Source organism: Leptosomus discolor, chromosome 1 (assembly GCF_034619465.1).
Source record: "Leptosomus discolor isolate bLepDis1 chromosome 1, bLepDis1.hap2, whole genome shotgun sequence".
Taxonomy (NCBI): Eukaryota; Metazoa; Chordata; class Aves; order Leptosomiformes; family Leptosomidae; genus Leptosomus; species Leptosomus discolor.
Window position 1 is genome coordinate 201,817,151 of NC_141391.1, and position 25,828 is coordinate 201,842,978.

At 42.1% G+C, this 25,828-nt stretch overlaps 1 protein-coding gene across 3 annotated transcripts in view; it reads left to right on the forward strand.

Moving 5' to 3' along the window:
- The window catches only part of CELSR1 (cadherin EGF LAG seven-pass G-type receptor 1), a 175,033-nt gene that overhangs the window by 63,004 nt on the left and 86,201 nt on the right, over positions 1-25,828 (forward strand). For all 3 annotated transcript variants that reach the window (XM_086473819.1, XM_086473825.1, XM_086473831.1), the window contains one exon: positions 7,934-8,572. In XM_086473819.1, coding sequence (XP_086329945.1) covers positions 7,934-8,572 — 639 coding nt within the window. The remainder of the gene's footprint in view (positions 1-7,933; positions 8,573-25,828) is intronic.

Here is a 25,828-nt window from a genome sequence, read left to right on the forward strand (position 1 = left end):
CTCATCAGTAAGATGGTCTGGAAGGAGCTGTTATTAGCATGCTCACGCTGTCTTCCCACATATCCTACTTCCCTCTACATATCCCTCATCCTTTCTACTTGTGCTTTCTGCTCAGGACAAGGACTTGTTTCCTTGCCCACCTTGTTACTGCTGCATCCCTGCCAGCTTCCCTGCCTTTATCTCAACCCCCACTGCAGTTATAACCCATGTGCACCAGGTACCTGAAGAGCAAGAAGTGATGCTGTGGGTGGGTGTTCAGGGAAGTTAGGTGTATTTTCAGCGTCACGGCAGTCAGAATTCAAGAGTGCTTATTCCTGCCAGCAGATCCAACTTGGCTTACTTCCCACCCCCCGGAAATATTCTCCCAGACTGGTGTTATCAACCCAATTAACATTTCAAAATTCTCAGCTTGCAGGTGCTGTTTTCAGAAAAGCTAGTGGCAATCTTGTACAATGTTGAGCAATCCCGTTGGCGTGAATTTGTTCTTAATCCCCTGTTCAAGCTGCAAACTGAAATACAGTTTTTTTTTCTTTTCAGTATTGTGTACAAAGTAAATAATCCTGAACAGCACAGGCTACATTAAAGATAGTGATGCCAAAATTAGTTTGTTTTTTTCTTTTATACATGTCGGGAATTCACAGTTGCTTTATGCGCAGTTTCTTCTCCCACAGCTTGGTTTATTTTTAGCTGGTTTAGCTGGTACTGCTATGGCTGCTGCCAAGGGGACAGCAGAGTGAGAGCTGCCGTGAGTTGCAAACCCCAAGCCCCACTGCCCACCTTCCCCAGGTGTCCCAGATACCCATCACTGTCAGGAAGAAGAGGTGACTCATCTTGTAAAAAGAAGTGCATGAAAGTTTGACTTGAAGTGTTTTTAAGAGTGTCTGCAGCCTGTGGGCATTAGGGGTGGCTTTGCCTGGAAGTGTCTGGACGGACTTGTCAGGATCCTTTGCTTGCACCGACCCTGCCATCATTACACAAGTGCAGATGTGGCTAACGCTGCCATGGGGCAGTGCAGTGACAGAGCACGAGCTGGCATAGCCACAACCCAGGTACATACTCCATGTCCTGAGTGGGATGGGGCAGACCCCTTGGGTGCTCTGAGCTGCTGCAGTGGCAGCAGGACAGTGCTGGAGGTAGTGTGGTTGATGCTGGTTTAGGGCAAGCTGGTTGCTGGTGCAGTCATAAATAGGCACTCTGTGCCAGCGTGGACCATTGCCTGTCCTCCAGCAATCTTCCAGCCTCGGACTAGTTAATCCCAGGTACATTCTTTTTCCCCCAAAGATGTGTTTTACCCAGGACACTCCCCCTCCCTTGTAGCGCAGTCAGGACTGAGCCCCCATTGTTGGTGTGCTTGCATATGCCACGCAGCTCCTGTGCCTTCTGTTTTACCTCTCCCTGTGACCTAAAATCCCCCCATAACACCAGGTAACACATCTTCCTCTTCCTCCTTCCTGTGACCCTTCTGAACTCTTTTTCTTCAAAGGATGCCCGGCAACATTGGCCAGTGTTTTCAAAACTGAGCGTCTGCAGAAGGGGGACTGCAGCTGCTCATCCTTCCTGGAAATTTAGAAATGTTGGGGTAGGGATTCAGACATCAGATTTTAGGAAAACCCTTACAACCTTTATGACTCACGCTGTGCAGTCCATGTTGCACATTTCTACTGTCCACATGCTTACCCTGCTCATCCCTCGTCTTTTGCTTTCTGTTCTTGCATCTTGTGTTTCAGCCCTGAGCCTTTTCCTGGGCAGACTGTTCTCATTTGGGGCTGCAGGGTCGGGAGTGAAGCTCCGTGCGAGTGCACTGGCAAGGACTCAGGGGATTAGGCTCTAGGCCCAATTTTGGCCAGGAGCAAAGCCCACTGAAGTAAATGGGAATGTTCCTGTTGACGTAGTGGGCTTTGGAGCAGACCTGGGCTTCAATGTTCTTCAGAGCAGTGGTTCCAACATGAACCTTTGGCATTGTGTGAATAACAGATAGTTATTCTTACATATCCTTTTCAAAGCCCACAACTTGTGCTTGCAGTCAGTACTCCTAAATGCATGGAGCTGAGACTGGCAGCCTGAAACAAAGGGACAAAATCAATAACAGAAGCCTCATGTGGCCGAGGGGAATCATTTCCATGTCATTTCATCTCACTTGATATAAAGAAGGAATTGGTCATCAGTGGCATTTCCGATCCCAAGGAAAGGGAGGCTTTGACAGAATCCATTAGTGCCTGTCTAAGAAATAATAGGATGTTATACACAATACGTTTGTTTTTCCAAAGGGAAGTGATGGAGCGTGTTTCTCGTTGATGTTACTTTTCTATTATTGCACATTTAATACCACTTTTCTCTAGCAAAAGACGCGTTTGTACTTTCATCTGTTCCTATCACAAAACAGGGACTACTTGGGGATGCACAGGGGACATTTGCCACTGCTCATCACTCTGGTCTTTTGGAGAGTTAAGGCCGCGTGTCGTTTGCCAAGGTGCCCTGAAGGTACCATCAAACTTGGGTGACATACACAGTTTCTGTCCTGAAACACTTCCCCAGTGAGGCTGCTTGCTAACTGGGAAGACCCTGAGGTAGGGTCTCTGTAAATTCACAATTATGCCTATTTTCATTTTCCTTTCTGGTAATGTTCTCTGTGGTTTCAGCAAAGCATTTTATTTAGGTTCTCACCTGCGATTTTCTGTGCAGTTTGCAGAATATTTTCTCTGCTCTGTGAGCTCCTGAATTTTTCCATAATGTAGAAAATATTTTAAGGAGTTTGTCTTATGGATGCTCATAGACTTCTTATTTCTACTCATAGAAGTGAGTGCTGTAGTGCCTACAGCAGTGTTTTGGAAGAGACGATATTAAGACGCTGCTGTTTTTTGCATTTTAAATCTGTTTCCATGGTGGTGGAAGCACTATGCAAGGAAGGGACTCAGCCCTGCAAGACTTGCAGACTTTCTGAGGCAAACTGAAGCTTAGCGCAAGACTGTGCATCTCACTTTTATGGACATCTGCTGATTTTTTACTGCTGTTTGCTCAGTGGGAAGCGTGGTTTGGGTTCCAGCTCTGCTCCGGCAGCCAAGTAGTGCCTGCGGTCTCCATTTCTGCAAGCTGGTGCTACTTAAAGTGCTACTGCCACCCAAGCAGTGGAGAGGACACTAGAAGTATGACATCCTCATCAGTAACTCGAAGCTTAGCACTGGACTAGGTGTGTGTTAACTCTCATATGTAAAGACATGGCTGGAAGCAACGTGGGATGGACGTCTGATCCTTCCAAGGCATGTTACCAATGGCTGCTACCCATGGGCATGCCTGCTGCTTATGAGCTGGGAAGAGCAAGAGGTTATTTGAACCTACGGAGTGTCCTTATTCTACGTTTTGCTACGTTTGCATGTCTGTAGTAAACTCTGACATCTGTTATTTCCAGATGCATTATAAAGCAGCCTTAGAATTTGGGTTGGGATATCCATGAAAAAAAACTCTGATGCCAGAGTTTTTCTATAAAATATGCAGCTTTCATAATTAGCCCTAAGACCTTTGTATGTAATAATCCAAAGAAGCATTAATTATTTTATTTCTTCCAACCTAAAAAAAACCACCAAACAAAAGAACCTTTCTGGCGAGGTGCTACCATCGCCAAATCTGAATTTCAGTTAAACTTTGATGTGTTGACGTTTCTAGATAATAAAATTCTTTGGTTTATGGACTGCCGGAAGATAGAAAGCTGAGATTAAAATCTCAGATTTGATTAGGATGGTTGTAAAGTAAATGTAATCATGAAACAATGACTATTTAGTCAATTCTTAGTTATTCTTGTATTTTAGAGAGGTTCAAGCTTTTGTCAGCCTTACTGTCTTCTCTTTTCTTTGTAATGCGTCCGGGTATGTGGTTGCTATTAAGTCTTTTCATTAGTTTGATGGAGGATGAAGATGAGTTGTTCTGTTTTTAAGGAGCCTATTCAGCAATGACAGTGACAGAAAAGACAACAGTCTGCTTTGATTTCCACCTTCTGGAGATTTCTTTAGTAGAAAGTATACATAAAAAAATATTGTCAGGATATAAATTCAGTGTGCAAGGACTGCATTTGTAACAAACATCTCTTCTTCTGTGCAGTCACCCATCTGTCCAGAATCCTCTTTGTCCATTCACTGATGTGCGAGACGCTAGGAGTCTTTTATTTTAATCTTTCCACCTTGTTTTTCATAACTTGGCTGCAACAGTTTTTGAAAAAACCTTTTATGATTTGTTTAGGATGTTTATGTTGCCTTCATTACCCCAGTATCTCAGTATTTCATCATCTGCAGCCACTACTTCGCAGTGTACATGTAAGTGCTATTATCCCCCCTTCACAGAAGAGAAGCTTGAGGACAGAGTGACAAAAGCCATTGGTACAAGGGTTTTAGAAGCCAAGCCCACAAAAGGATGGGTTAAATCCTGTCTTCCTCGTTGATCTGTCCCGTGTTTCCCTTTTCTCGGGCTATCAGGGTGGCAGTGGCTTGAGCTGCTAAGATGCAGGCTGTCTGCTCAAACCGCTCTTCGCAGGATGCCTGCACGTCCCATCTGCCAGCACGGCTCGTGTTTTCAGGAATTCTCCGGCATCCCACCAGTTCACCAAAGCCAAGCAGATGATGGCTGCCGGTGAGGCTAAGCTTTGCATATGTGTATGTATTCATCTGTGCAAAGGTCTGCTCCAAAGAGTAACATGTAGCCAGAGTTTCTCCTGTGTAGTGTCACTTGAAGGGTGTTTTCACACCCCTGACTGAAACCATCTTGCATCTGCCAAAACACGATAGGGACTTTTTATAGCTGTATCATAAGGCCTTTGAAAAATCAGTTTGTTAGAGCCTTTTTAGAAGAATAACAGATTGGCTATGCATGTGTATTGGATAGCTGCATATGGTAGGCATGTCAGACAGTGAAAGGCCATAAAGTATTGCCATAAAATAAAATAGTACTTCCTAATAATATTTTTCTGACATTTCTGGCAGTAAACGTTTGAAACTTTCATGGAGTATTTCACTTGTGAATCTCAAAACACATATATTATTGTGTATTTAGGGCTTAATTCAATTCCCAGTAAAGACGAGGACAAAATTTCCACTTTCTTTATTGCACTTGTTCCAGCCCTCAAAGCGAATGTTGTCTGTTAAAAGTAGAATAGATACTAATTTAGTCCCATAAAGCCACAGATTGTTTCAACTTTCCACGAATTTCTGAATGAATAGATGATTGGATCCCATGATGCTGCTCTCAGACTCGCTGGTGATATGAAAGAGGCGCTTGTCCAGCCGGCTGTATAGCTGTGCCGCTCTTTTGTTGCCCATAGTACACATGCTCAGCTCCTTTTTACTCTCTTTTTATTTTAATGCTCTGCAACAGGGCTGCACAAAGCCGAATTGGCTTTTAAAACACAACTTCATTTTGCAGCTATACGTCTGTGCCCGGTTTTCTTTTGTGCTGCCTGTGGAACAAGGAGGCTGTGTGGTATCTGACACTGGGCTTTTTCCAGTGATTTATTAACTGTGTCAGAATAGCTGTTGTGAATGCTGGGAAGCTCTTGCATATTGTGACAGTTGATATTGATTATGACAGTTTGTAGACTCTAGTGCGTTGTCAGACAGTGGATCGTATTTTGTCTTCTTACTATACATACCATGGGCTATAGATCATAGTGTTTTCTTAAGAAAAGGACCCATTGTCCAGCGTTCTTGCTGGTATGAAAGAACTTCTGTAACGTATTGTGCAACAAATAGCAAAATAGTTCAGGCACCCTATGGGACAGGCAGGCAAATGTCAATTGCTTTAGGAAAAAAAAAGTGAATAGTTTGTTCTACTTCTGGCCTTTCAAGGGAATGAACCATCCAGTTGACAAAAGTGGGTAAACTAGTCAGAGGATGTAATTTGTGAAAATACGGTGTATCCTGTATTGTCTGTTGGCCAGAAATCCACAGACCGCGGAGGGTGAGGAGGTTGCAATGAGGATTTTGGCTACGGATCATTTTTAAACGTTGCTTTGGGTCTTGTTGGAGGCTGAAACTATATGTTTCTAGAATGAGTCTGAGGAAGAGGAGATAAAGATTTCTGCAAACTTGGGAGAAAGTGAAGGTTGGCGCGTGAGCATCTCTGAGGGGCACATCAAACAGATCACCCTGGATAATGGCCTCTTCTGACTGTTTGGTTTTAGCCAGGCAGTAGTAAAGTAGCACACAGGAGAAAAGATTTTTCTATTTGCCTAAAAGCTGCTTCAGTGTGGAAGAAGGTCAACAGCTGACCTTTTACAGACAGCCTGGTCAGGAGGAGGGAGTCAAAAGACATTTGGTTAATTATGTTGCCGTAATTTACTATATTGCTACTATATTACTGGAGGAAGAATCTTCCAACAATACATTTCTTTTTGAAACAAAACAGCACTTGAGATGTAGAAGTGATGGTGAAGAGAAAAGGAGCCATTTTGATTTATCTGTTCTTGAAATACCCGTTATAAGAGACCATAATGGGTCATAAATTTACACTTAGAGATAATAAACCTTAGGAAAATGACATTTAGCAATCCATGCTATTAGAAATTTGATCTCACACTGGATTTAGATTGATTCAAATGAAGTTTCTGCTGTGATTTTACATTGAGGTAAATTTACATTGAGGTGGTTCAAAATCCATTTCCGCACATACCTTATGATTTAATTGAAATAAATGTAATAGCAGGTTACTTGTGAAACGATTACTTTTGGGATACTTTGGGCCAAGGCTATGGCACTGAGCTGGGTCTTAGGGGAACTGTATTCAGTTCTTAACCCCAGTGTGGGCGTGATATTGTTGGCCACTCAAACCAGTTCATCTCTCTCGTGAGATGAACTCACACACATTTCTGGTTGCTTATTTACACCATGAGATATTTGAGAAGGATCATTTCCTATCAGAAGCCAGGCTTGATCTCTCCTGGGATTTCTAGATGCTGCTGTAATACTAACGATATTTTCTGTAACGCGACCTGTCTTTTAGTGAGTCCTTAATGTTAGCAAGGAGACAGAATTAAACTAAGTGATTTGGTTTCAGTGGTGACGCAACTTCCCATTCCATGCGCTCATTGAATTCAGATTAATTATAGCACTTGCTGTGTCATAATTATGTTTCATAGCGATAGAATGCTCTAGACTTTGTACATTCACAGCACTACTGTAAGCCTCAGGGTGTACTGAGCTTTTACAGCGACATCTCTCAGTCCATTGTCAGGTATTAGTGCTATATTTATATATTTATGGGTTTTATTGCGGAACATCCACAGCAATATCAGAAATGCTTTAAAGGAAGGATGAAATGGAAGAGTTTTTAAATGTGTATATTTATATTATTTTTTTTTTAAATTTTCATAAAGTATTTTGAAGAAGTTAAGGGTGAGGAATGAAGAACTTCAGCTGTTCAAATGCAAAGGCTTGTTTCCTTAGGTGACTTTTATCTAACGCTGTGGTCACAATTCTCTCTCTGTGCATAGTTCTGGCTCCTTAAGCCTGAGACCATGCCTGGAGACGATAATTTTGGTGGTGTGCTGTGAAAAGCAACAGCTTCCCAGCACCAGTTGTAGACTAGCAGTGACTTGTATGAAGATCCATTCAGTCGCTGTCATGAGAGGCCCCCTTCCCCTTGGCCATCCTGGGGCTCTCAGGCTGTTTGCTTACTAGTCCTTGCCGGTTGTTTGCCTGGGATGTTCTCCAGGTGTTCTGGATCTTCAAGATGTCTCTGCAACTTTGAGTTGCAATCCTTAAGAGATGTTATTTTGTTTTCCTGAGTAAAGGCATTGGTAATCACTGCAGAAGGTGGATACATTTCCCTCTCCCATCCCAGTGCCCTGAACTGCATTGCAGGTCTATTTTGTTTCCAGGACACTGTGGGAGCCTCCTTGCCTGTAGGTTGAAGCTTGCTCTCTGACGTCGCTGTTATTTTCTCTTCCCTTCAGATGGTGTCCACAGTGTCACGGCAGTCTGCACCCTGCGTGTCACCATCATCACAGATGACATGCTCACCAACAGCATCACAGTGCGGCTGGAGAACATGTCCCAGGAGAGGTTCCTTTCTCCCCTCCTGTCCCTGTTTGTGGAGGGGGTGGCAACAGTGCTTTCCACTGCCAAGGACGGCATCTTCGTTTTCAACATCCAAAATGACACAGACGTCAGCTCCAATATCCTGAACGTGACCTTCTCGGCTTTGCTCCCTGGTGGCATTCGAAACAAGTTTTTCCCCTCTGAGGACCTGCAGGAGCAGATCTACCTTAATAGGACCTTGCTGACCATGATTTCCACGCAGAGGGTGCTGCCCTTCGATGACAACATCTGCTTGCGCGAGCCCTGTGAGAACTACATGAAGTGCGTCTCCGTCCTGAAATTCGACAGCTCAGCGCCCTTCATCAGCTCCAACACTGTCCTGTTCCGTCCCATCCATCCCATCAACGGGCTGCGGTGCCGATGCCCCCCGGGTTTCACGGGCGACTACTGTGAGACAGAGATTGACCTCTGCTACTCCAACCCTTGTGGGAGTAATGGGCTGTGTCGAAGCCGAGAAGGGGGCTACACTTGTGAATGCTACGAGGACTACACTGGTATGTGTTTATCTTATCTTTGACCCATGATTTATGTTAGACCATCAGCCAGGCCAGCTCTGTCAAGCTGAAATTGCTGACATTCTTAGTCAAAGGGAGAAAAACTCCTGGTGCTGCCTTCTGGTCAGGAGAAGGCTTGTGAGTGTCACACATCACTTAAGGTAAGTCCCATATCTCTGTGCATGCATGGTGGTAGGAACCATGCCTTGCTCCAGGTCATGCAGCAGGCCCAATGGATGAAGTGGTTTGCACTGTGTGAATTTCTGCTCAAAACACTTTATGCGAACTTATTTCTTCTGGAAGGAAAAAAAGGTGGGACACATCTGCTGTTTCATGGTTTTGCATGTTAACACCTTTCTGGCCCCTCAGCCATCTCCTCCTACCAGGGTATAGTGGGGATACGCAGCCTCAGTAGGAGGTCGTCAACCCATGGCCGTCAAAAAGCACGGAGCGTGAGGATAGTTCATGGTCCCAAGAAACCACAATAATACGTGTTTATGGGAAATGCTGCAAGACAGCTCCAGTTTCTAAATGTCCAGATAAACTCCAGAATGACGTAGCTGCTTCCAGGCCTGTCTCCAGCAGCCTGCTGAGGAACGTACTTTGCCTCATCATGGACCTGACAGCTAATAAAGATCAAAGTGCTGCTTCTCAAATACTCCTGAGAAGTTATGAAAGAACATTAGCTGAATGTTTTCTGATGCTTCAGTAAAGTCATTGGGATTATTTATGTATTTGAAATTGCACACACATTTAAGTGTTCTGCACTGACGTGCTGCCGGCTGTAATTCACGCTGACAGCTCAGCAATGTTTGCTGTGACCCCTGCAAACGAGAGGTGAAGCAGAGGGGGCTGTTCCCAACGCTGCCTCTCTCTGCTGAGGTTATAAAAAATTCAAAACATAAATTATTTAAGTCTCCATGTAAAAAAATCTAGATGATGTGTATGCCTACTGGGCTGGATCCAGCCCTCTAGGTGGAAGAGTTTTTTCTTCACTTTCTGTGGCTTTTGGCTCAGGGCTGTAATTAAAAATGTGGTGGTGGAAGGAGCCAGGAGTCAGTGAGCAGGGACATGGCAGTAGCAAGTGAACTGGGCTTTCCCCAGCAAGGGGGACAAGAGATGCTTGCTAAGTTCAGAGCGGGGCTTAGGGCAGCAGGACCTTCCTAAGGAGATGCAGACAAACTTTTTGCCTGGCTGGTGAAACTGTCAATAGAGCTGTGAGGTGGTTGGGATATTTGGTCTTTGTTGAGGAGTGATTTTCTTGCCAGACTTCTCATGAATGACTTCCACAGTGAAATACGTTATAAAGTCCATTATCTGTTACATACAGCTAATGCAAAATATGTACAGCGTTGGGCATTACAAAACAGATTTTATGACCAGGTGATTTAACATGTTTATGTACTATTGTACTGTAAATAGGAATGGTTAGAAGTAGCAGGTTTCATTAAACAAAAGATGTGCATATAAATAGAGTTAATTCATTCATTACATTTTGGAAATGGGTTTTGGAATGACATGCATTCCTACATCACATTTTGAGGGTCTCTTGGTAGAAATCTTCAGGAAAAAAAAGGCTAAATATACTTTTAAAATGAAAGAGAATAATCTTATATTAATAATTGATTAACATATTTAATAATTAATGCTGTAGTCAGAACAACACAGTACATATTTAGAGGAGAGGCACCATATTATTCATACACAAAGAAAGATTTGATCTATAACTGTATTTTCAGTGCATAGTTGTTGAGTTAAAAATTAACTATCCTGCTGCCAGGATATTAAAACGATCAGAAGTTAAGGAGCAATCAGTGCTTATAGCTTTGCCACCTTTATGTTACAGAGTTAACTACACTCCAGTGAAACACTTTATTCTTTGAAAGGACAGTTCGGGTCCTGATTGCGGTAAGATTGGCCAGGGGAAAACACACCCAGCCATGATCAAGAGGGCTCTGGAATCCCTTATCCTGTAAATTGATATAAATATTACTGAATACTTCTGGTTTATTGCTGAATGAATGCCGTAGAAATTTAGTATCTACTCTGTGTTGGCTTACATTACGTTAGTGCCTTTAGGCTCCATGTTGCATGACAATGTTTTTTCCCTCAAACCTGACACACTTAGCCAGATATGGTGGTCATTAGTTGATTGATTTTCATCCCCTTTACAGAAATATGTAGAAAATGTTATCAACAAGTACTCTATTACCAGAAATATTTTATAAAGATGCGTTATTGAATCTTGTCCCAATCTCCTTTAAGAACTGTTATTTTCCCTATGATTGTTGTCATTTCCTTAAATACATTCCTATCTATTTGCAAGTTTGGTTTATATCTATTAATCATAACACTGTGGTTTCCGCTTGTATATAAATATTTATTGTTTACAATGATCCAGATTTTATATCTGTTTAATATTTAAACAGCATATGTTGGTTTCAATAGCAGCAGTGTGTATTGGCTCACGGAATGCAGCGATTGTAAATCAGAATGAGCAGACAATTGCTAAGACTGAAAGTTGGGAGATTCTGGTAATACTGAAACATTACCACGGTATCAGTGTAGTAAAGTACCAGTATGAGGTACTTCTGAATCTTTGAATTAATTGTAAAAGATGAAATATGAATGGTAATAGTCAATGAAATGCAGCCTGCTCTGGGAGCTCTCATGTTTCCATTTCCCAATTAAGAGCCTATGTAGAAAAATAATTACAAAAAAATACTAAGATCTGTCATCTCTCTGGGGAGATATGCTGCAACTCGATGAGAAATCACTACACAATCATAACCCTGTACTGAATCTATCCGACTGGTCACCTGTTAAAAATACAGCGTTTATTTCCTGTAGAAGATAATTATGTCCTATCTTAATCGGATGGAATTTCCCCGCGTTTTTCCACCCCGCTTTGAAGCCCTCCATTTGTTTTGATGTAATTGTTAGGCATTTATACATGATGAAAGTTTCTCTGTCTTCAGGAGTCTTCTGTTACGGGCACAAGGTAAACTGATCTTCTACAAGATATTTCTGAAACCTGATTACTGGCTAGTTTGGGGTGATTTGGAATTAGCTTCACTTCCTGTGATGTAAGGAGGTGAGTGAAGAAGGACATTTCTTTTTAATCATGTTTTTTTAGAATAGTGACCACTTTAAGTTCTTTTCTTTATATACAAATTAGTGTAGAGAAGTGAACAATGTACACACTAACAGGCATGCCATTGATGGCATGGATCTGTGTGCATGGCTCAAGGGTTAAAGGCAGTAATTTAAGTTAAGCAAACAAATTTAATGAACTTGAACACTGTGGGAAGCCTGTGTAATTTTCCCAGCTTTATTTCATGTATCTTTGAGCGCTGCAGAAGCAGCTGAGATGAACTATAGGTGAAGGCTTGTGCAGAGGTGGAATTGTCTGTACTCCCCAGGGGCAAACCCCTGAAGAGCAAATGCACCATGTCATCCACTCTAGTTTTGGAGGCATGGTTGCCACAGCGGTTCCTGAATGAGCTGTACTTCCATCCCCATCCTGGTGCCTCCTATAGAGCATACCACTGCTGCCATAAGTCACTGCCTCTTTGTGTATGAATTCCCATCATTTCTGCCCTGCCATGAGTGGGTGCCTGCTGCCATCACTGCGTCCTCCCGCAGCTCTCACCACAGTTCGATGCGCGCAGTCCTGGTCAGCAGCCACCATGAACCTTCTTCTCTGCGGTCGTGCTCCCAAAAAGTAAAATTTAATTGGCACAGAACAACAGCACTCCAATGGGGAAAAAAAAATCAAACTTGAAATAAGGAAGAGATCTAATGTTCCCACAGTTCTCCTTAGCATATGGCATTCTCTCTGCCTCCTTTGCTAGGTAACCCCTAGCAAGGAGCAATTTCTAGGGAAAAAGATTATCAGAGAATTTCCCATATCCTCTGCATCTCTCCTTGGATTTCACTTCACAGAGGGGAGAAATCTTAAGTGGTTGTAAATCTTCTAGTAATCAAATACAGCAATTAAAGATCTTTTATGTGTTATACTTTTTTCCTCCTGATTTATTTTTGTGATACCATATTGAGGAATCATGACATCTAATGTGGCTGCTGTGAATTCTGACTCTGTGTCATGAGAAGGTAATTATAGCTCTTTCCACAGCATCATGCCAGAAGTGCCTATTCATATTGTTTAGTAAGTTCTCAGCATTTGGCTCTTGCAAACATATAGCAATAAAAGTAAATGCGAAGATTTGCTTCTGCGTTATCTTTACTTATATCCATTCTTCAGATAGTAATTTCCCAGCTCGGTCTGATACCAGATTCTCATTTTTCAGGCCAGAGAGATTTATTTGGGAGCATTTCAGCTTTCAAGTAGAGAAATCTGGCAGCCATGGTAGCGGTAATGAGTGTTTTATCTTGGGCAAGAGGGTCTGAAATTCCACTCTCGGTTCCACGTCTGCAGCTCCGCTGGAGCAGTGGGATCACAGGTGTGTAACAGCCAAATCCTGTACAGCAAATCTTAATTTGATTCTTTCAGGTTCCTTACTGCATCTTTAACTCCTTGTTTAGCTTATGAAAGGCCATGGTTTTGTGACAGCAAGGCTGAACAAAGATTATCCTCACAGGGTTGTGGGGCTTTGTCAGCACTTTCAAACAGCTGTGACCAAGGCCTTTACTATAAAACACCAAATAAGAAATTCTGCCATTCCCAAACACTCCCATAAATGTAGGGACATTTTCCACAGTATGGGGCAGCTACCTGAGTCACCTCTTTGATACCTCATTCAAATGTTAAGGTGACACAGTGAAGGTGCTAAAATGTTTTGTATCTTTGCTGCCTTAACGGTGTCCATTAGTCCAAGTCTTCAAAGTTATGCTACTGGATTCCAGGTGCATTTGTATAATAAAGACATGAAAACAACCTAGGCAAGGTCTAATACTATAAAAATAGTATATTCAGTTTCAAGAGTTTAAATATAATTACAGTTATTAGGATGCTGGATGATTTTCACTATTTTCACAATTTAAAGGCTGTGTATTTTCCCATTTGTAAAAAGCCTTGGCAGTTTTTTATTAAGTTTTTCTGCTGATTTTGGATGCAGGAAAAGTTGAGGAAGAGTGCTGACTATCAGGCTTTTAATAACTTTCATTGTTTCTCAGTGCCTCAAAGAATACCTGGTTGCCTTTCCTTGCAGTTTCTGTGTGGCAGTACCATGAGAAAGCTTATGTAGGGTGGTTGCACCCCAGTGAAGGTCTGTATAACGTTGGAGGTCTAGAAATTTGACTTCGTTTTCAGCAGTGCTATGCCATGCTGTTATGATGTTTGTAGTGAAACTAGGTCTTCATAACTGCAACACAATTTCCCTTTGCTGGGGGCCTCTTACTCCCTACAGCTGAGATAACTTTTTTCACATCTCATAGGGAGATAAAGGATCATTTGCTTATAAGATCCTTCCTTAAGACTAGTCCTCTACACAGATGTCCCAAGTCTTTTCCGTCAATATTCGACTTTCTGTGTCTCATCAGCATAAAATTTTTGTGAGGAAAGCCCTCTTTGGCCTTTATTGAATAAGCAGATGTCTCCATTGGTGTAGACATGGCAAGCTGTGTCTCCCTGTGGTTGGCAGCAGCCACATACAGACGGGTATCTCTGTTTCGTCCCAGCCTGTAGCCCCTTCCAAGCCCCCAGGGGCTCGCAGCACTTGGGTTGCTGGCAAGGACTCTGTAAGCTTGCAGCTGACAGTCCAGAAGCAGAGCTTACCTCCTCTGAACATTTTCAGAGCATGACTGGTGCAAAAGCTGGAAAAGCCTATCGTTTTCACTTTTTATGATCTTCACCACTCAGCTATGTACTGTGAGATGTAGCGTCTCATAAATCGTACTCTCAGTGCTTTGAAGTTTCCCCATGTGACCCATGCCAAAAAGCAATGAACCCCAGATGTCATCTCATGAGCTGACTTAATATCTAAACATAGAAGGAACCCATACAACCTATTCTTTGCAATTAGCCATGGATAGTAAGTCTTCCATTGGCTATTGCGCAGTGCATGCTGCGTTTGAAGAGCACAGCAGGCAATTGTGATGTTTGCTTTCCTTTCTCTCCTTTTAGTGTGATGTCCATTTTGTGTCGCGAATTCCTGTCGTGGTTTCAGCTGGGATAGAGTTAGTTTTCTTCCTAGTAGCTGGTACAGGGCTGTGTTTTGGATTTAGGATGAGAATGATGTTGATAACACACTTATGTTTAGTTGTTGCTGAGCAGTGCTTACACTAAGTCAAGGACTTTTCATCTTCTCATACTGCCCTACCAGCAAGTAGGCTGGGGGTGCACAAGAAGCTGGGAGGGGACACAGCTGACTCCAACTGGCCAAAGGGATATTCCATACCATGTGGTGTCATGCTCAGTGTATAAACTAGGGGGAAAGCTGTCCTGGGACCCTTGCTCAGGAGCAGGCTGGTCATTGGTCAGTTGGTGGTAAGCAATTGGGTTTTTATTTGCATCACTTGTTTTTCTTGGGGTTTCTTTCTCTCTCTTTTTATTATTTTCCTTTTATTCATCACCATCATCATTATTATTGTTATTATATTACCATATTTTATTTCAATTATTAAACTGTTCTTATCTCAATCCACAAGTTTTCTTAGTCTTACCCTTCTGATTCTCTCTCCCATACCACCGGTGAAGGGAGTGAGCAGGTGGCTGTGTGGTGCTTAGTTGTCAGCTGGGGTTAAACCATGACAGTTCCAGAAAATAAGTATTAGATTTGGATATTTGAATTAAGAAGTATCACCTGGCAAAATTCTTGCTTTTGGGTGTATATGTGTGTATATATATATATATATATATATAGACAGAGAACTATGACTTCAGATCATTACGAGCTATAGCTGTATGAACCGCTTTTCATCTAAGGATCACTGTGGACTCTGCAAAAGTAACTAACAGCAAAGGGAACCCCTGTGACATCCCTTTGAGCAAGAGGGTGCTGTCCCCCTCACCAAAAGAACGGGAAGCTGAGGCACAGCATCTTCATCTCTTCCAGCTCACATAAAAGCAGTCAGTGGCAAGTCCAGAGTGGCTGAGGCAGCTCCTCTTGCCCATTCCTGGACTGCCCATGGCTGGAAACCTGGGGGAGAACTCCATGAAAACATTTCTTTCCTGACACAGACTCTCTGCAGAAGCCTCATGCCCACTTGCCCACTGTGTTTGACTCAGAGGTTTGTTGTGCATGTTAAAACAGATGCTTGCTTCTTTTTGTGGCAGGCTCGCTGTTAATGTGTGCAGGGATGGGGCCAGCACACCATGGCCTTATGGCTGGACCCCAGTGATGCTGGGTTGGACCTTAGCCTGTGGCCCAGGCAGCACAACTGCATGACTGCTTGCTCCAGAAGATAACTGTAACAATAAGAACAGAGTAAAGTTACATTTTTGTATAACAAAGTCAAAAGCTGAAATCTATTAAACTTTAAATATTGTCATGTTTCTGTTGATTATATTCCTGTCGATGTCACCAGGTCACAGGAGATAAGTGTTGGAAATCCAGAGTTTGTATCAGATTCACAGGGCTCAGTAAGAGGTCTGCCACTTCTGTAGGTGGATTTTTATCTGCAGAGTATATTCTTCAGCTAATCTTCAACCTGTGCTCACTTGTCAGGATGCAAAAAGCCTTTTCTAATTGGATTACTGTGGTGTACTTGTTGACAGTTTAGTTCTCAAACAGCGTAAATAGCCTGCAACCTTCACATCAATCTGCTATGCCTTTTCCTGAACCGGAGCAAAGAGTTTTATCGCATTACCCTCATCCTGATGGGCCTAAACTAGCTACTGTTTAAAGTTTGAAAGTTTTCCCAGTCATGTATGAACCCTCCCTTGCCCCCCTCCCCAAGATGCTGCACATGGGATGATCTTTGATTCAGGTGAACTGCTGCAAGTGCTGGGGGTTCGGCTGCCTCTTCTGGAGCCTCGCAGCTTCCCTTCTTGCCTGTGGAAATACTTGCACTGATCGAAGTTCTTTGCTGTCATGTGGAAACCTAGCTACAGACTTGATCATGTATGTATTCTTTTTAATTAGTTTTAGAATGATTTGACAAGACTTCTGTTCTTACCGGGTGCTCCCGCAGTGCAGGTGTGATGGGTGCTTTGTAAAAGCAGGCAGCAGATCACACACCGATGTAATCACTTAGCCCTGGCTTCGGAAGCTACCTTAGTAATTCATTTCCAATATACTTATGAATTCAGCTCTTCCAGGATCTAGGAGAGCCTCCTTACTCATTACAACTTATCTTCTTTCGCTTCCCCTTCAGGCAGCTGTGTGGCTGGCCTGTTCTCTTCATTTAGCCACTCCCCTAATTTGTCACCTGTAGTTTATCACTGATGATTTTGCACTTTCTCACCCATTGTTGATAATTTCAAGTAGCTCGTAGCTGAAATTCAGTATCCAAAGAACTTGGGCAATAGCCTGTTTGAGGATTGTTCCGTGTTTAGAATTACATTTTTACACCTACTTGCTATTAATACCGTTCGTGTCTGTTAGATTATATCACAATATGGAGGGAAGGTAGGTTCTTAATTGCGGGCTGTGTAGTATGAAGTCAAGGAGCTTGCAGACATGAGCGGCCTGCAAGCGCACGCTGCAGTGTGGTAGCATTGCAGCTGTTGAACAAGTGCTGCCCCGCTGTTCTACAAGGTAGGTGTTTAATATCGAGCCCTAATGGCCAGGTATAATCAGAGGATGGTTTGAGTTGGAAGGGACCTTTGAAGATCATCTAGTCCAACCCCCCTGCCGTGGCTAACATTGGCTTCAGTCTCTGTGGTTAAAGTCAAATCTCATTAAATCCCTGATGTGAAAATAACACATTTGACCCTGAAGCCGTGCCAAGCTAAGCTCTGTTTGCTGTCAGGCAGCTGGCTTTACATGAGCAAGGTAAACTGCTAACCTGGCGTGGGTACCTGCCTACCTCTGGCACCTGACCTCTCCTTCCCACCTCTTGGCAAGAAAACATCCTATGAGTGTGAGCTTATCAGTTAGTGGCGTTCAGTGGGAGAGAGTCACAGCGAGCACCTCAGGTTTCCTGTTGGCATTCTGGTTAACAACAGACCAGTCTAAATTAGGATTCCCTTTGTTCTAACTTATGTGAAATCTCTTTTATTGTCTTTAACCTGTTGTACACATATTTCTTATTGAATGGGCTTGCTCTGTCAATTTTCAACAGTATTTAGTCTCTTGACTTGTACTGCTTTTATATCGATGGGATTTCTGTTACCACACCTAAACAGGCATCGCAATTCTCCCAGGCTTTTTGTAAACTTCTGTTAAAATGCATTTGCTTATCTTCATTGGTGTAACTACAAAAATAAGTGGAAGGTGGAGCATAATTACATGAAGTGGAGCTATTTGATATTATAATTTTATAGGTCCATATAAAACCCCTCCTCACTGACGTAGCTAAATTCCCACACACTGTCGTAATTGTGAACATATATATGCATTGCAGAACATTGATTTGAGAGAAACTACACACACTGAGGTTTGTTTTAATTAAAATATTTTAAATAGCAGTTTATTAAACCATGGCAAACTTCTCTGTGACCATAGCTTACAATTGTGGTTTTATTAATTTAGCCAGGTTGAGCCTTGTGTAACGTAAGACTTGGGGGGGGTTCTTTTAGTTTAATATCAGAAAGGTTAGCTGGATAAAATTTTAAGCCACACAAATTCATTCTAATACACCCAAGCATACACTTGCTAAGTGTCCAAATAGCCCATATATTAGACTATCCTTTAAGTGGGTTTTTTTGCCAGTGGCTAGGTGTCTTGGTTGGTTTTTTCCTCACTGAAAACGAATCAGATAGGGAGAAAGGAAGAGAAAAAACCCAACAACTTGCCTTTAAGTTATTTGTGGGGAAGATAAAATCATAATGAAATAGTATTATTTTCCAATATGCCTCATGTTCTGGAAAGCCCCTCACAATGTTCACGGTAGATCAGAGGTGAAGACTAGTAAAAGAAATTCCAGGAAGGCTGGAATTAAATATTTTAGCTCTTCCAAAACAAAAAAGAAATTTAACTTTCAAGGAACAACATAACAGAGCCCCTTTTCTCTCGTCTGTAAATGCAAATCTTGGAAACAAAACCGGGAAGCCCACTGCCCCCTTACAGTTCAGTGAGACTGATTTAGGATTCTGCACTTATTTATAATTCCCAAGTTAGACATTTTATTTTCATCAGTAGATAAACAACAGGAAAGTGACAGGAAGGACGGTTAGGTGTGGAGATGAGGGTATCAGGATGATGTCCTGTTAGGAAGGAAAAAAGTGTAGAGTAGTTTCTTGTGTGTCTGTTCTTTGTGTTATGATTGATAGTTTCGACAGTTGAGCACCAGACTGAGGCACTTGGCCTTGAACATCAAGATAATTACAGTTCTGCAATACAGTTGTGTAGAGCATGGTGGGAACCACAACTTCATTGTTGTTGCAAATGCTCTTTTGTTTAGAGCATCATGGTTCAGTGCCTACATGCCAGGCCCTGCTCCTCCTGGAGCAGGTTTTGTTCTGCGACCCACACTGTACGGTGCCTCCAAATCACAGTTTCCCGAGCACTTGTCGGCCCGAATTTTCAGTTTCTAAAAATCAAAGTGAAGGTACTTTACTTCAGGCTGTGTCTCAAATTCCCCATAGCTAAGCATATGAGAGCTATTATACAGCATTTTCTGTATAATAATTAAAAACCATATTTTAATTAGATAGGGCCACCCAGCTTCAAGGGGTCAGCACACTGATGTGCATATTGTAAGAAACATTATTATGAAGATGTGTCTTACATTAATGATTAAACACAATCTAGATGACACAATAAGGTATATTAACTCTAACAAGATGGTAATCATTTAAAGTGACTTTAAAATGAAACCATATTTTACAAAAATGCTGAATTTTAATCTAAATTTAATCTGGATTTTAAACTGTTGTGAGAAGAGCTAAGTACAAACTGCGGAAGCTGGCTGGATTCATGTTCAATGAGTGTTTAAAAACATCTTTTGAAAAAGTAACTTTTGAATTTCTATCTATTCTGTAGATTTAAAAATACATTGATTTTGTGATTTTCTGTGCAAGATGTGTGTGACATTACAAGGCCTTTTTCAGGAGTCATTAAGAAAAAGTCAGCTTCCCTGATTAAGTTGCTTTTTGTTTTCAGTTTACAATCCTGACCTGTGTATGAAATATTTTTGAGACTACCAAAACATAAGATTATGGGATTATCTTTTTAACCCTAATCCTTTTAATTTGACAAGCAAATGGGCATTTTTGATTTTTTTCAAAATTTGCCTTCAATGTATAATCAGATTGTTTTTGTCAGTTCTATCTACTCCATCAAACAAAACGTCTGAACTCCTACAATCCACAATAAAGACAGTTATACAGTGCTTCTAAGCATAACTTTCTTTTAACTTAATAATTCTCACGTAAGATGAAAATATAAAGCTCTGAAATCCTGTCCTCCTAAGATGTAATTAATTTTTTATAGCTTCTTTTCAATTGTTCTCACTAATTGGCCATTATCTTCTTTCCACCAGAGCTTCTGGGACCACCTAGCACTTGCAGGGGCATGATTTGATTTGAGGTCCACCTATTTCTAAATGCCATCATTTTTACCATAGCGTTGGATTACACGGAAGATGTGAGGGTGAGATTTTCCTGTGAAAACTTCTGTTTGTGGAAAACACAAAATGCAAGCTCTCACCAGTCCTTGTTTACTGGAGGTGGGCAGCGTTAGCTGGTTGTGCAGTTAATCCCAGCAGGCTGCTGGGGACTAGGGCAGATGGTTTCTTCTGTGCTTTGTCTCTTGTTCTGAGCCAAAACATCAAGTCTGTAACAGCTACATGGAGAGAATTAAATGGGATCTTAGTGGAATAAGGGCTGGACTCTCCTAAAGAAAACAGTAATGTTTGCCATTGAAAGGGAGACCCTGAGCTCCTTTTCTGAGTATTTCTGAGCCCTTTTGTTTCTTTCTTTCTGAGGTCAGTTATTTGCAGGTATGTTGCCTTTTTCAACTGCTTTGGGATGTTAATTGTCTCCAAAAAAAGTGCTAGAGCTTTCTCCTTCCCTCCCAGTTTGGGAACTGGGAGTTGCAGCCCTTTGGTGTCCTCTGTGGAAAGCAGCTTAGGGAAACCAGGCTGAAAGTGAGCGGGAAGCCTGACAGTGCCTGAAAGCACATTTGCTTTTCCAGCTCCTGAGTTCCTGTTAATAAAAGATGTTATTGCACACACACCCCTGGCAGAGCCACCACACCTTGCTTGCTTTCCTCGTTCACGTAAATAGTTTAATATATTTTGAAAAGCCCGGTGGGGAATTAACAGTGCCAGTGGTGGCATTTGGTGCCCAGTAAAAATTGCAACTTTGTGTGATGAAATAGTCATCTTTGTCATCTGAGCAGAGATGAGCTGAGTCCGAGTGCCCTTCTTCTGTCTCACTGCTGCCTGTAGAAGGAGGTGAGAACTAGGCATGGCGGGTGGTTCCCATGCTGAAGTGCCTGCAGGGGCTCAGGGATGCAAATAAGGACCAGACTGCAAAGGCTGTCCCAAAGGGAACGTGCCCTGCAAGCCACGGTGGCTGCTTCAGCCTTCGGTTTCCTCCATGTGCCCCTCCTTGAGTAACACTCCTGGAGATGAATCAAGGGGTATAGAGAGCAGAGAAAACAAAATATAATATCAGGTATGTGTATAGTAAAGGTAGAAGATGACAGTTTCCCTTAAAAAGAAATGGGGGGAGGGATGTTCCTCTGTAAATGAATCTAAGTATGTTACGCAGAGGTGTGTTTTGCTCTTACACCTCCAGCTTTCTCATTGGTTTTAAGGTGGGATTTTTAGGAAGAGATTTATTCCAAGTAAGACATAATGCAAAGTGCAGACATAATGGCATAATCTAATTTGAGTTTTATCTTTGACATCTCCAGTAATGTTTTTCCCCTGCTAAATACATCCAGAGATAAAGCTTAGGCTTTTGAAAGACACTGCTTCATCACCCTATCTTACCCCCAAATCAGTGCAATTTGCATTGTGATAAATTACCTTACATATAAACCTGCCACAGAGCTCAGCATAAACCAGAAATTTCAGTGTGTTTCTTTTTTCTCATGTAGATTAGTGCTGTGTATAGTTCTGAGTGAGAGACAGAACCTAAAAAGCTCGCTAAAGCTTTACCTTACAGGTGGAATGCCGAGGGAGATGACAGCTTGTGAGGGCCCTCACAAATGGTTCAATAATCTACAGAGCTTAGAGACAGTTGTAAAATCAGCCAAGAGTAAAGTAAGACTTTAAGAAATTACCCATTGGACCCCATAGAGCAAAAATTGTTGTTAGGTAGCTGTGGCAGGCTGAAGGCATGGATGTTTTCTTTCTCATTCTCCTCTACCACATGTAAAACATTAACAAAAAGTGCTTTTCCTCAGCATTTCCTCAGCAGCATGAGGGTGATTATGTCCAGTGCCATGGGAGCAGGCAGCGGGGAGAAGCCAGGCACGTTGAGTGCACCTCTGCCCACCTGCCTGAGCCAGGAGAACAGTGCCCAGGCTTCACAAGAGACAGCTCTGCATGAGTTTGCCATTAGCATGCACCCCAGCTCTGCAAACTACCTATTGGGGCTTTTTGCACGTATTGGCACTAATCCTTGGGGTGTAAAATCATAGAATCATCCGGAGTTATCTCTTTTCTTTTCCAAACCATAAGGTGGACTTCAAAATTGAATACTTTCTTAAATGGAGAACGTTTTACTGTGGTGTCTGGCTCCTTGCTCATCAGGGTGCTATAGGGAAAAAAAAATCACAATACTTGTGATAAATGTTGGTAGCACTTCTGGTGCTCACACCACTCCCGGCCTCGTTGCTGGAAGGTGAAAGGCAAGCTATCCGGTATAGGCAGAGTGGAAGCTTAATGACCGAGAATTTTTAATCCTTAACAAATATACGAGGAAGAGAGCACAGATATTAAAAGACTCAGTCGTGACTTTTGACTGTGCTTTGTTCCTGCCAACTTCCTAGTGGAAGTTGCATAGGGGGAGAAGGTCCAGTGACCATTCAAATTGAACGTATAGGATCTTGAGAACATGTCCATAATTTCTGGAGTCCACAGACTAATTCATTTCTCCAACAGATGTGCCCCAAATATCACTAATCCTCCTCAGTATTGTTTCTTTTTTTCCCCAATTATTCCTTCTTATTTAAATGCAAAAACACACAAACAAAAAACAAATCCCAAACCATCCATCCCTGCAGGGGGTCTTTTGTTTTGCTTTGGTTTATGATCAGGGAAGGGGGGAGGAGGCGAGGGGTAGAGGAACATCTTTGCTCAGACTGGGTGCTGCATGTAGGATCCTGGGTCTGATTTTGGACTGGCAGGGGCCAGGTACTGTTTCAGTGGCTGCTGTGCGTGTGCAGGACATTGGTGGGCACAGCCTGAAGCAGCCTGAGAGATGAAGACCTGAGCTTTCCCTGCTCTTGCTTTTGTAAAATACAATTTAGCTTGGTTGCTAGCAGGGCGGTATCAGGATGTGGAATGGGGTCCTGTCTGTCTCTCTTGCCTATTTGGCCAGGGGAGCTTTTTATTGTGGTCCTCCTCCCAGAAGCTTGCAGGACTCCAGAGCAGCCCAGTCTCATGATTTTTGGAAATCTGATCTGTGAGTTATCAGGGATGCCCAGGCAGAACTTTGTGGAAGAAGGCACAGGGAAGGGAGAAGGGTGACAGTGAAGGAGAGGGATGACATATATCGTTGAGAGAGCACTGGTAATTCTGCACCCTCTCTTCCCACCATCTGAGTGCTTATGTCCACCTAAAAAATAAACCAGATCCAGAGATAAAATGGTGTTTTCCTGAGTATCTTATTATAGGATCAGTTTCTATCACATCAGGGAGCTACTTGGCAAGCAATATATACAGAGATAGATATAGATATAGATATAGATATAGATATAGATATAGATATAGATATAGATATAGTAAGAGGAATGTTTTTGCTGTTATTTTGCTTAGTGTTTTACTTTCGGGTTACCCCCTTGCAAATACATTTTGTTGAATCTGGAATGGTTAGCAGCTCCAATTATGAAGCAGCTCCAATTATGCCATTGCGAGTCAGCAGGATTTAGTCCTAAACAGTGTGAGTGTGTACGTGTGGTGTGTGCTTGTGTGTGTTTATGTATGTATTTATGTATGATTTTACTTTAACCTGTTTCTCATAATATGTCTTTATAGTGCAGAAAGCAGCAAAGTGAGCAGAAGGCAAAGGAGAGGAGGGAGGCACCAAAGTGGACCTTAATCTGGTGTTTCTCCCTGTAAGAGGGTTGGGGCTGATTCTAATTTTCCTAGATCAGTCCCAATTATAAAAAACATAAATTAATAGGTAAAACGGAAGACCAAAGTATATTTTCAAATTCGAACGTTTAGTAGCAGGGTAATACAGAAACCTCACAAAGTGACGACCATCAGTGTCAGTGTTGAGTCTAACAACCGCATCTGCACGGCCTCTCTGAAGTGGCAGTAGGGGTTTGGCCATTGATTTCTAAGGGACCCAGATTTTACCTCTGCTCTTCAAATAGCACTTCTGAGACATCTGCATAAAATGGTACATCAATATAGTCATCCCCTAATTAATCACGGTCACTAGTACACCAATGGCTTCTAAATTCTATTTCATCCAGCTTCTCCTTCATTCAGAATGACTTGGTTACTTTTTCTGCATAACTGCTCTCTAACTTCTCTCATAAAACCAGTAGATTTTTGTTTGTGAATGTTTCATTCATAAGTGGCATTTACTGGCAAGTAAGCCTGACTTCTCCCTATAGGTTCTGAGGGTAGGTTCATGTACCACAGAGCCACTGAAGTAATGAATTTCTCTTTATGGGCAAAATGTGATATTCATTTTTATTATTTGACTTGCACCTACATTTTAGGCAAATTTCCTGCAGTATATCCATATACAGTCAGTGGAAAGAGGTGGTTACCTACTGAAGGTGTTGATCTAGTTCACCTAAGTCGAGCATGAGCCGCCACACTCACACTTGAGCCATCTAAAATGGCCTGAAGCTGTATTTCCATAACAGTCATACCTTTCTAAGATCATTCCTTCATTCGTATTACTGGGTGCATGGTCCTGCCTCCTTCCCTTGTGCCTTCTGTGCTATTCATCCCGTCAGTCCTAGGAGGGGCCTAATCAGAAGATCACTAACCCTATAATAAAGAAATGAATGGTGTTTTGCCATCTTAGCTCCACAAATCAGTCAACTGCGGGATTACATGAATGCCAACACAGGGGAGGGGGAGGAAAGTGCAACATGTTTGGGGAAAGGAGGGGACTGTGGTAACTCCCACTCAGCCTAAACTGTGGTGAAACCACCCCTAAAGTGAGTGCGTTGGATCCCAAGCTCTTTATCTCTTGTCCCGATAGAGATTTCCAGGCTGATTCTGCAGCTAATCTGTTTTTAACAACCTTCTTATTGCTTAGGGCACTGATTGCTTTAGTGCTGATTGTCATTTAAGGTTAGTAGCGCTTTAGTTACTAGAGGAAAAGGAGGGTTGATTTTCCCATAATGTGCAAGATAGCAAATACATTTTTAATGATAGTTGGTTCTTTATCAGGGCAATGGGTCAATGGGAATTCTCTGAAGGATTTAGTTGCCCTATTTCTTGTTTCACCTTTCACCCTATTTCTTGTTTCTTTATTCCACTTTAAAGTACATCATTTTAGGCTGGCTGCTTAAATCAGCCTCTCAAAATGCTTTCCATTCTGGTGAAGAAACTACAAAGATGAAGAAGATTAATATGTATCTAGAGCAAATGGTAGGATGGAGGAAAGCAGAGAAGAATCAGTTTAAGTCAAACAATTACAGGTACTGAGTGAAAAATTAACATGTGTCTAGGTAAACTGGAAAAAAAGAAACGAACATTTGTGCAGGTCTGCTGCTTCATGTAGATATATATTTAATGTAGTATTTAAGTTGAAAACAGTCAGGGAATAGTTCAAATTTTTGAGGACTAGTCCGTAAACAGGGATATTGTGGAAACACATTGCAGTAAACTGAAATGTAGAGTAATTCTGTATTTATTCCAATGCTGTCATGTTGTTTCCAGCAAGCTTTCCAATGTTACACATTGTCTGTTGTTGTAAGGTCAGGCAACCCACAGCAGAACCACAAGGCAGATGTCTGCAAAGACCTTGATGCACACCAGTGTGCTGTTTGAAACCCATAATGTTTGGCTCAAAGGTATTTCAATTGTGAGATTATTTTTCATTTT